The 9,005-nt window shown below is 54.8% G+C and overlaps 1 protein-coding gene across 1 annotated transcript; it reads left to right on the forward strand.

The window, feature by feature from the left end:
- Positions 1 to 1,613: 1,613 nt before the first annotated feature.
- TCF15 (transcription factor 15) lies at positions 1,614 to 7,861 on the forward strand. Its single transcript, XM_061125819.1, has 2 exons — positions 1,614 to 2,152; positions 7,457 to 7,861. The coding sequence occupies exons 1-2, from the start codon at positions 1,634 to 1,636 to the stop codon at positions 7,529 to 7,531; spliced, it is 594 nt and encodes a 197-aa protein (XP_060981802.1). The 5' UTR covers positions 1,614 to 1,633; the 3' UTR covers positions 7,532 to 7,861.
- The last annotated feature ends 1,144 nt before the right edge of the window (positions 7,862 to 9,005 follow it).

Here is a 9,005-nt window from a genome sequence, read left to right on the forward strand (position 1 = left end):
GGACTGCTCTCCCAGAGGCCAACAGAAACCCTCCAGCTCCCTGTCTCTCCCCAGTTCTGGCCTGCATCTGGAGAGCCAGGAAAACACAGCCTGGCAGAGCTAGGATGCATCAGTCCAGAGAACTGATGCCCAGAAGAAAGATGGAGCCTAAAGCACCTAGAGCTCCTCCAACTTCACTCCCTGGGCTCTCTCTGCTTCACGGGCTGCCATGTGGGCCAAAGAGAAAGTTATTGTCAAGGTCAAGTGAATCCAGGTTAGGCCAGCCCCACAGAAGGGAGCTGGGAAAGGGACATGAGCAACCTGGGGATCCCAGCAACCATCATCATCTCGGTAATTCTTCCCAGAGCCTCTGAGGAAGAGGACGTGTCAGAAATCTGGCTGAACAATCTAAGGTTTCCAGAAGGAAGGAAGGCAACAAGGGAAGATAGTTCCTCCCACCCCCTCTCTCTGTAAGCGCCTGTGTTTTGAGGGGGTGGTGTTGGCACTTCAAGCAGAAGGAAAGGGGAGGGTGTGGATTGGGAGCCAGGGCGGCCGCAGCAGGAGCCGCACAGGATGGGGCTGTGGGGAGTAAGGGAGAGAAGCTCTCCTTGTACTGGGGGTGGAGACAGAACAGGGGTGATCATGAAGACACGCAGGCTAGGGCCAGTGCTCTCACTCAGCCTGAAGGACAGAGCTCTCCTCTGTCAATCAGGGGCACCTCCCCACAACTTAGCACAGAACAGTAACCATGACGCAGCCTTGTGTCTGGCACAACCATTTTGGTGGTAGAACCTCAACCAAAATGCCAACTCTGTGAAAGCCAAGAATTCGTTTTGTTCACATTTCTCTTCTCACCTAAAACCATGCCTGGCATAGCCGGGACCCAGTAAGTATTTGTTGAATGAATAAATGAATGAATAGAGCTACTGGCGTTTGTGTGTTTCGTTTTCGTTTTCTTTCTCTCCCCCTCTCCCTTCTAAGTTTGTTGTCAGGGACGTGACAACACTGAGTCCTTATTTGGAAAGATTATTAGTGTTTCTCCGATTGTTCTCCGTGGACACCACCATCCTGTAGAGAATGCAGATTCCTGGGTCTGCTGAATCAGATTGGGAGGAATCTGGGAATTTATCAAGTTAAAAGCTCCCCCCCCCTCCCTTATTTGACAACACGTGAGTTGCAGCATCACAACAGCAGAATTTGAGGGCAGAAAAACCCGAGTTGGTTTCTCTGTAACCCTCTTTCCAAACAAGGAAATTGAAGCCAAGAGAGAAGGGATCTGCCCGCAGTCTCCCGGCGGTCTAGGCTGAAGATGAGTCTGGATCTGAGTACAGCCCATCCCACCCTCGCCGACCCCCACGTTTACCCAGCTCGCCAGCGGGGACCTGGAGCATTCAGGGCGGGCCACCAGCTCGCGGGCCGCTTTCAACCTGGGGGACGGGGGGCGGTGGGCGCCTAGCCATTGGCCGGGCGGCGGCGGGAGCCTTCCCATTGGCCGGGGCGGAGCCCCCCCCGCCCCGGTCGGGGCGGCCTCCGGACTGGCCCCTCCCTCGGCTATAAGGCTGCGGCCGAAGGGGCCGTGGGAGCGCGCGGGAGCGCACGGCGGGGCGCGGCCAACGCCGGGACGCTGCTCATCCAGGGACTAGGCCGGGTGCCCATGGCGTTCGCACTGCTGCGCCCCGTCGGCGCGCACGTGCTGTACCCGGACGTGCGACTGTTGAGCGAGGACGAGGAGAACCGGAGCGAAAGCGACGCCTCCGATCAGTCGTTCGGCTGCTGCGAGGGCCTGGAGGCGGCACGGCGCGGCCCGGGCCCCGGGGGCGGGCGGCGGGCGGCGGGCAGCGCCGGCCCGGTGGTGGTGGTGCGACAGCGGCAGGCGGCCAACGCGCGGGAGCGGGACCGCACGCAGAGCGTGAACACGGCCTTCACGGCGCTGCGCACGCTCATCCCCACCGAGCCGGTGGACCGCAAGCTGTCCAAGATCGAGACGCTGCGCCTGGCGTCCAGCTACATCGCACATCTGGCCAACGTGCTGCTGCTGGGCGACGCGGCCGACGACGGGCAGCCGTGCTTCCGAGCTGCAGGCAGTGCCAAGAGCGCGGTCTCCGCCGCCCCCGACGGCGGCCGCCAGCCACGCTCCATCTGCACCTTCTGCCTCAGCAACCAGCGCAAGGGGGTGAGTGCGCGCCGCGCTCCAGCACTGCGCCCGTGGGGTCAGGGAACTGGCCCCTTAGGTAGCAAGAGAGGGGCAGAGACCCCAGTGAAGAGAGGGGGGAAGCGACACGGAGTCGTCGGGAGTGCGGCTGTCCAAGCCCAGGGTTTGGTGTGGAGCACAACAGCTCACAATGTCCCCCAAACACGGGGTGCAGGGAAGCCCGGCGCTCAGGCGTAGTTTAGAGGATGGAGATTGCTCATCCAGGGACACTCGCTCCAACTAGAGGTGTGCTGGGAAGAGCGCGTGGGGAGATCATAACAAAGGCATTTTAACATAACATAGGCCCTACCTCGGAGAAGGCAATGGCAACCCACTCCAGTACTCTTGCCTGGAAAATCCCATGGACGGAGGAGCCTGGTAGGCTGCAGCCCATGGGGTCGCTAAGAGTCGGGCGACTGAGCGACTTCACATTCACTTTTCACTTTCATGCATTGGAGAAGGAAATGGCAACCCACTCCAGTATTATTGCCTGGAGAATCCCAGGGACAGAGGAGCCTAGTGGGCAGCCGTCTATGGGGTCGCACAGAGTCAGACACGAGAAGCAACTTAGCAGCAGCAGCAGCAGCAGGCCCTACCTATGTAGGGGCGCCTTCGTGGTCTTCTTTCTTCTTACCTTCGCAGGAACCCCCATCAGGCAGGTAGCTTTGCTGGTTTTATCAGGATCTGAGTCTCAGGGCTGCCCTCATCACCCAGCTCGGAAGCCAGAATGCAGGCTCCGGGTCTGCTGGGTGTGTGTGCCCTGAACTGCCCTTTTTGTTAAATATTTGTTATGCATCCTGAGACTGACCAAGGGGCAGGAGATTAGAAGAAAAGGGGACGCACAGCCCCAGTCAAGAGCCAGAGGCACCCAGCTCGTGAGCAGTAAGCATGAATGAGGGGGTCCCCTGAGGATACCCACCCCCTAAAGGAACGGCGCGTCCAGGAAAGGCACTGTTGAGTCATCGGGGCAGAGCTTGAGGTAGGCTCCTGTGGTCTGTCCTAGGTAAGGATGGGTACCAGGCTGGTAGGGACTGGGTAAGGGTGAGCAGCCGCAGAGGTCGCTGAGGGGCACTTGTGGCTGAAAGCTGATTCTCCCCTTGCACCAGCCCCAAAGAGCCTGCTTCACCCCTAGCCTTTCCCCTTCTGGCCTGGGCTTTTCTTAGCATAAGGAGTCTTGTCTGTGTGACCGCTTTGCATCCCAGCAACTTCCGTTTACAGCTGCAGAAACTGAGGCTGAAAGAGTCCCTGACCGGCCCATGGCCTTTTGGAAAGTGACAAGGCATTGAGGGCACAGGGAACACTGCTCAGAATTCTGTAATAACCTAAATGGGAAAAGAATTTGAAAAATGATTGTTGTTCAGTCACTCAGTTGTGTCCGACTCTCTTCCACCCAGTGGACTGCATCGCGCCAGGCTTCTCTGTCCCTCACCAGCTCTCAGAGTTTGCTCAAGTTCATGTCCATTGAGTTAGTGATGCCATCTGACCATCTCGTCCTCTGTCGTCCCCTTCTCCTAAAAAAGAGTAGATACATGTGTGTGTATAACTGAATCACTTTGCTCTACACCTGAAACTAACACAATATTGTTAATCAACTCTAATGTAAAATAAAAATTAAAAAAAGCATGAGGGATTGGAGTCAGGCCTCTGAGGGTCCCCCAGTCTTTGGTTCTCAAAGCTGCCCCAGCTCCCCTCTTCACTCTGTTTGAGGAAAGCCCCTGGGTCCTAGCCTCAGACCACCCCCTTCCAGCTCATCAGACTCCCATCCTGGCCTCCCACCCTGATGGCTGCCTCCGTTTCCCTAAGTCAGTCTTGGTAGGCTCAGACTTGAACTCTCTCCAGGGTCCCTGTCACTCCCAGCTGTGGGCCCTTGTCTGTGCTCCGGGCTGGACTGAGAAGCTAGGACGGGCCTGCGGGCAATCCAGCCCAGGCTGTGAAGGGCTGACTGGGCCCTCAGCGATATTCCCTGACTGCCTTTCACCCATCCACTCGGTTTAGCAAACCTCAGCTACCCGACAGCTGCTTTTTGTTGGCCCTGAGAACATTCCCAGAGAAGCAGGTGGTAGGTGCCTGTGCACTGCAGTCGGGAACTCCCAGTGCGGGGTCAGGGCAGGGCCTGGAGGTGAAAAGAGGGATGCTATGGTCTGATGGGGGTGCACAAAGGGACTGTCAGGGTCAGAGGAAGCCCCTGACCCAGGGGCTAAGTCCCCGACAATGCTTGAGGATGGAGGCAGGCAGGTTGAAGGGTAGGGGAAGGTGTTCTAGGGGCAAGGCACAGGCAGAGCTGGGATCAGAAACCATGACCTAAAGAAGGGAAGACGTTGAAAGTGGCAACACACAAAGGGGAGGCGAAGACAGGCCAGTGACAGCGGTGTCAGCAGTCTTGATGAGCCCTGATCTCTCGTGCTAACCGCCCCCCGACGTGTTACCATTAAAATCCCCCAGCAGGGACTTCCCTGGAGGTCCAGAGGTTGAGATTCTGAGTTTCCAATGCAGGGAACACAGGTTCCATCCCTGGTCAGGGAACTAAAATCCCACATGTTGCATGGTGCAGAAAAGACAAAAAAAAAGATAAAAACCCCCAATAGCTGGGGAAGAAGGTGCTCTAGTTATCCCTACCTGCTTAGAAATGGCATTACTGGTTCAGAGACACTGCCCATGAAGAAGCCAGGATTCAAACTCAGGCCTGCTCGATTGGGAAATAGGAGGTTAGTGTGGGAAGGCCTGGTAACAGTAGGCCTGGGGGAGAGGGTGTGTCTGTCATGTGCCCACCCACATAGCAGGTAGCCTGGGGGCTTCTCTGCTGGTCTCATGGCTTCGCCTGGATCTGGCCCCTTCCCTGGGATCTGTCTACAGGACCTAGAACCCAGCCAAATTTGGCTGCAGAAGCCATGCTCTCAAGTCCACAGACTCCTCTGGGAATAGGCAGAAGGGGCGATCCTGGCCGGCTCTGGCTCCTCAAAGACTTGGGGACTCAACTGGAAGAAAACTGGCTGTCTTGGGGAGCCCATGGGAGCCTTCCAGAAAGCTCTAAAGCCCCGGACTCTATCCCTTCACTCCGAGCTACCGTCTCGCCCCAAGCTGGCTGGTCAGGGGTTGGGGTCACCATGGAGATAGCTCCCTGCAGCATCTTGTTTAAGGAGGGATTAGGTGTGGCCCTCTGTGGTAGAAATAGCAAGGGGAAGTAGGGGGTTCTTGTCTTTGCCCTGTTTTCCCTTTTGTCACCTGAGGGTAGGGGTCACATAAGATCATCTTGTAAAGCCTTCCCCACTTGGGGTACCAGCCCAGGAGCAGTGGGGCAAGGAGATGCCATCATCAGGTGATGCTGATGCTAATACTTGTGAATGTTCATTGAACACTCGCTATGTTCCTGACTCTGCTAAGGGCTTTACCTGTGTCAATGTGTATAATCCTCATGGTGACTACACATGGGGAAACTGAGGCTCCGTGAGCTGAAGTCACTTGCCCGAGGTCTGACAGGTAGTCTAAGACAAAGCTGCGGTTGAAGCCCAGGTCTGCTTTATTCTAACCACCTACTAACTACAGGGCTTCTCGGAGCCCTTGGCACTCAGGGGCAAAGGGACAAAGAATCTGGGGCCTAGTCAAGGCCTCTTCTAAATGTGTTTGGCAGTTTCCAAGCCTCTTTCACAGCTGCATTTGCGTTTGACTGCACCTCTGTGGTGGCAAGTAGAATCATTTTGTCCCCATTTCATAGATGAAGAGATTGAGGTTCAGGGAGGTGAACAGTCTCAGCATTCTCAGGGAAATGCCAGTCTCACGATGACTGCCAGACGTGGGGTAGAGGCGGCTCTCCTGATCCTGAAAAGGTGGGAAGCTGGTTTTCTATCCTCCAACCTCAACACGACCCCCCCCCCCCAACCCCGCGCCACCCCCATCCGCCCTTCTCAGCTGCGGCTGCCAGAGTTTGTCTGAGAAGCCCAAGCCCCAGGCTCTGCTGGGACTGTGGCCTCAGCCCTCAAAATAGCCTTGCCTGTGAATGAACACGCTGTCCCTGGGCCCAGAGAGCCTCAAGGGAGGCTGGGCTTGCATCTGGATGGATCTGCCCCAACCTGGGCCCAGGAGTGGAGGGGGGCAGGGGGCAGAGCTCCCAGATGGTCAGCTATTTCTCTAGATGGCTGAGAAAAAGGCTGGTCCCGTCATCCCCTAGTCAGGCTTAGGAATGAGCGTTTACAGTGGGATTTCAGACCCCACTATGTCCTGGAAACCAGACAGACTGGACAACATGGATTTTCTAGCACAGCCCTTTTTACCAACTGGCTGGGTGCCTCTGAGCCATTCATGCAATGCTGGAGGACACAAAAGAGGGGGTGCTCTAATGTCTGTGACTTTGCTGGCTTACAGTAAGGCTGAAACCCTGGTGTCAGACCTCAGAATAGCGGGGAGAGACTGTCCCTGCCGCGTGAGAGAAACAGGTGGCCTCCAGGGCTGCCACCATTAGCTCGTCTTCCAGTGGACACCCCTGATCCAAGCAGCATTGGTTGGTAACTGCTCCATGCCAGTTCCCAGGCTGGAACTGGGGCTACAGAGTGAAGGATTTTCTCCAGCCACCCCCCTGAGTTCCCAGCCTGATGGGAGAACAGAGAGATCCCATATTCCCCTTCTGGGTTTTATCCTGGCCCCAGAAAGGCAAGGAGTGCCAGGCAGTTGCAGGAACAGAGAAATCTTCCCAGGACAGGACCAGAGTGCATATTCCTGCGAACACCTTGAATGAAGGCAGGGAGGCCAGAATTCCAGAATCTACTTTTGAGGCTGATGAGGAGGCCACTGAATTTACAGCCCAGGCAGCAGGAGAACCACTGTGGAATGTGTTATGCCCTTGAGTGTAAAATTGTATGACTTGACCTGTATTGGATTTTTTTAAGCAACGGATTACATGGGGAAGAAATGAAAAAGGTAAAAAAAAAAAAAAAAGAAATGAAAAAGGTAAAAAAGTATATAGAGTTTTTTTTTAAAAAGCCTCCCTCCCATCCTGTCTCCTCCTTATCACATTCTTCTTCTCTGATGAACCCATTAGCAGTTTCCCATGTGCCTTCTCTGGACATCTCAGCACACAGGAGCACGCACTCAGTCCTTGGTTTTGTCTTTAAATGTTATTGCAGCATCATCCCCTGTTAGTCCATTTAGTGTCTTCTGCCTTCTGCTTCATGAACTTGACTGTGTGGCTAACTGATGTGTTTATCAAGTCCCCTATTGCTGGGCACAGAGGTTAGTTCCAGCATTCAAGGAGACAGTTGAACCCCCTAATACCTCTTTTTTCCCTTCCCACAGGGAAGCCGTCGTGACCTGGGGGGCAGCTGCTTGAAGGTGAGGGGGGTAGCCCCACTTCGAGTGCCACGGAGATGAGCCTGGATCCCTGTGTCATTTGCTCCAAGCAGGACCCTGAGAAGAAGGCCAGAGGCCAGCCACTGGGTGAACAGGGGAGAAGACCCCAGGAGCCAAACCTGGGTCCCTTCTTTGTGGAGGGACCAGAGGACAATGACCTGGGCCCATGACCCTCAGAGCAGGCCCCCTGGGACATCTCCGCCCCACCCTGGAGAGCCGTGAGGACCCGTCCAGCCGGCCCCAGCCCTGGCTGGTCAGAGACAAGGCAGATCCTTTGGAAAAACATAGACTGTTGGTGACAGAGGATGTGTGCATCTATGGATGAGTGTGGGTGTATGTGTGAGAGAGAGAATTGATGGGTTTAAAATAAAAGGTATTTTTAAGTAAAAGATGTTCCCAGCTGCAGAAGGGAGGGGCCTCGGGACATCAGAGGTCAGAGGTGGCCCTTCTCCTGGACCTTGGAAGAGACACAGGTGTCACAGGTGCTGCCCTGTGCCCTGGAGGGAGTGGGGCTGCAGGACGATAGGGGTCTCCCTCTCTAGAAATCGAGATAACCAGTTTTTCATCACTGTCTTCTTGAACAACTGTTGCGTATCTGGTGTGGTTGGTAAAAGAAAAATCTTAATTTTATTTATTTTTTAATGAGGAATGTATTCATCCACATGGTTCACGAGTCAAAAGGTACAGAGGGGTATGTGGTAAAAAAAAAAAAAGTCTCCCTCCCTCCTGTCCTCCAGCCACAGTTCTCCCGCTGCAGACAGGCTCAGCCACTAGTTTTGTGTGACTTTTCTATTCCGTGTGAATAACCAAGCAAATACAGAAATACTCATGTATGTTTTCTTCTACCCTTTACACAGACAGTAGCCCCTTGTTACCTTCTTTCTGCTCCAAGTGTTTTTCTTTTTTTTTTTCTCTTAATCTAGTTTGGCTATTATCCCAAGTCAGTACATAAAGGTAAAGGGTTCTCTTCATTTCTTTAGTAGCTGTTTGTTCCATCTTGTGAACGTACCATACTTTAATCTATGCCTTATCCATGTCTTTACAGACAGGGTTGGGGAAGCATGTGGTTTTCCACATGTGCAAATGAGTATGTGCTAACAGGGGGTACTCTTACCCCTGTTGTAACTGAGATGGTTTGAAGAAATAATGACACCCAAAGGCGCATGGCTGGCACATGGCAGGGTGATGATGTGAGGTCTGTCCACCTGTAAAGCCCAAAGTGAGCTCCTTCCCCTGCCCTGGAGATGCCCCAGTCGGGGTGCCAGCCCCTGTGACCCTTGTTATCCTCCCAGCAGCTCTGAGAGGTGGGAGGTGGTGTTTCCCCATCTCACAGGTCCAGCCGAGAGGGCGATGGGGACGGCTGGTCAGTGGAGCCATTCTTGGCTCTCTCTGTGGGGCTCTGTCCCTGTGGGTCCAGGATCAGAGAAGCTGGGGAAGCTGGAGGCAGGGAACAAGGAGAGGGGCCAGGAGAGACGGCAGAGCCAGGCAGCCGCCC

The sequence above is a fragment of the Dama dama genome, chromosome 23 (assembly GCF_033118175.1).
Source record: "Dama dama isolate Ldn47 chromosome 23, ASM3311817v1, whole genome shotgun sequence".
In the NCBI taxonomy this organism is placed as follows: Eukaryota; Metazoa; Chordata; class Mammalia; order Artiodactyla; family Cervidae; genus Dama; species Dama dama.

What these genes read in the sequence shown, in the direction of transcription:
- TCF15 (XM_061125819.1), top strand. Translation starts at nt 1,634, where the DNA reads ATGGCGTTCGCACTGCTGCGCCCCGTCGGCGCGCACGTGCTGTACCCG. An exon ending in TCAGCAACCAGCGCAAGGGG is followed by an intron (nt 2,153 to 7,456) that starts GTGAGTGCGCGC and finishes CCCTTCCCACAG; the next exon opens with GGAAGCCGTCGTGACCTGGG.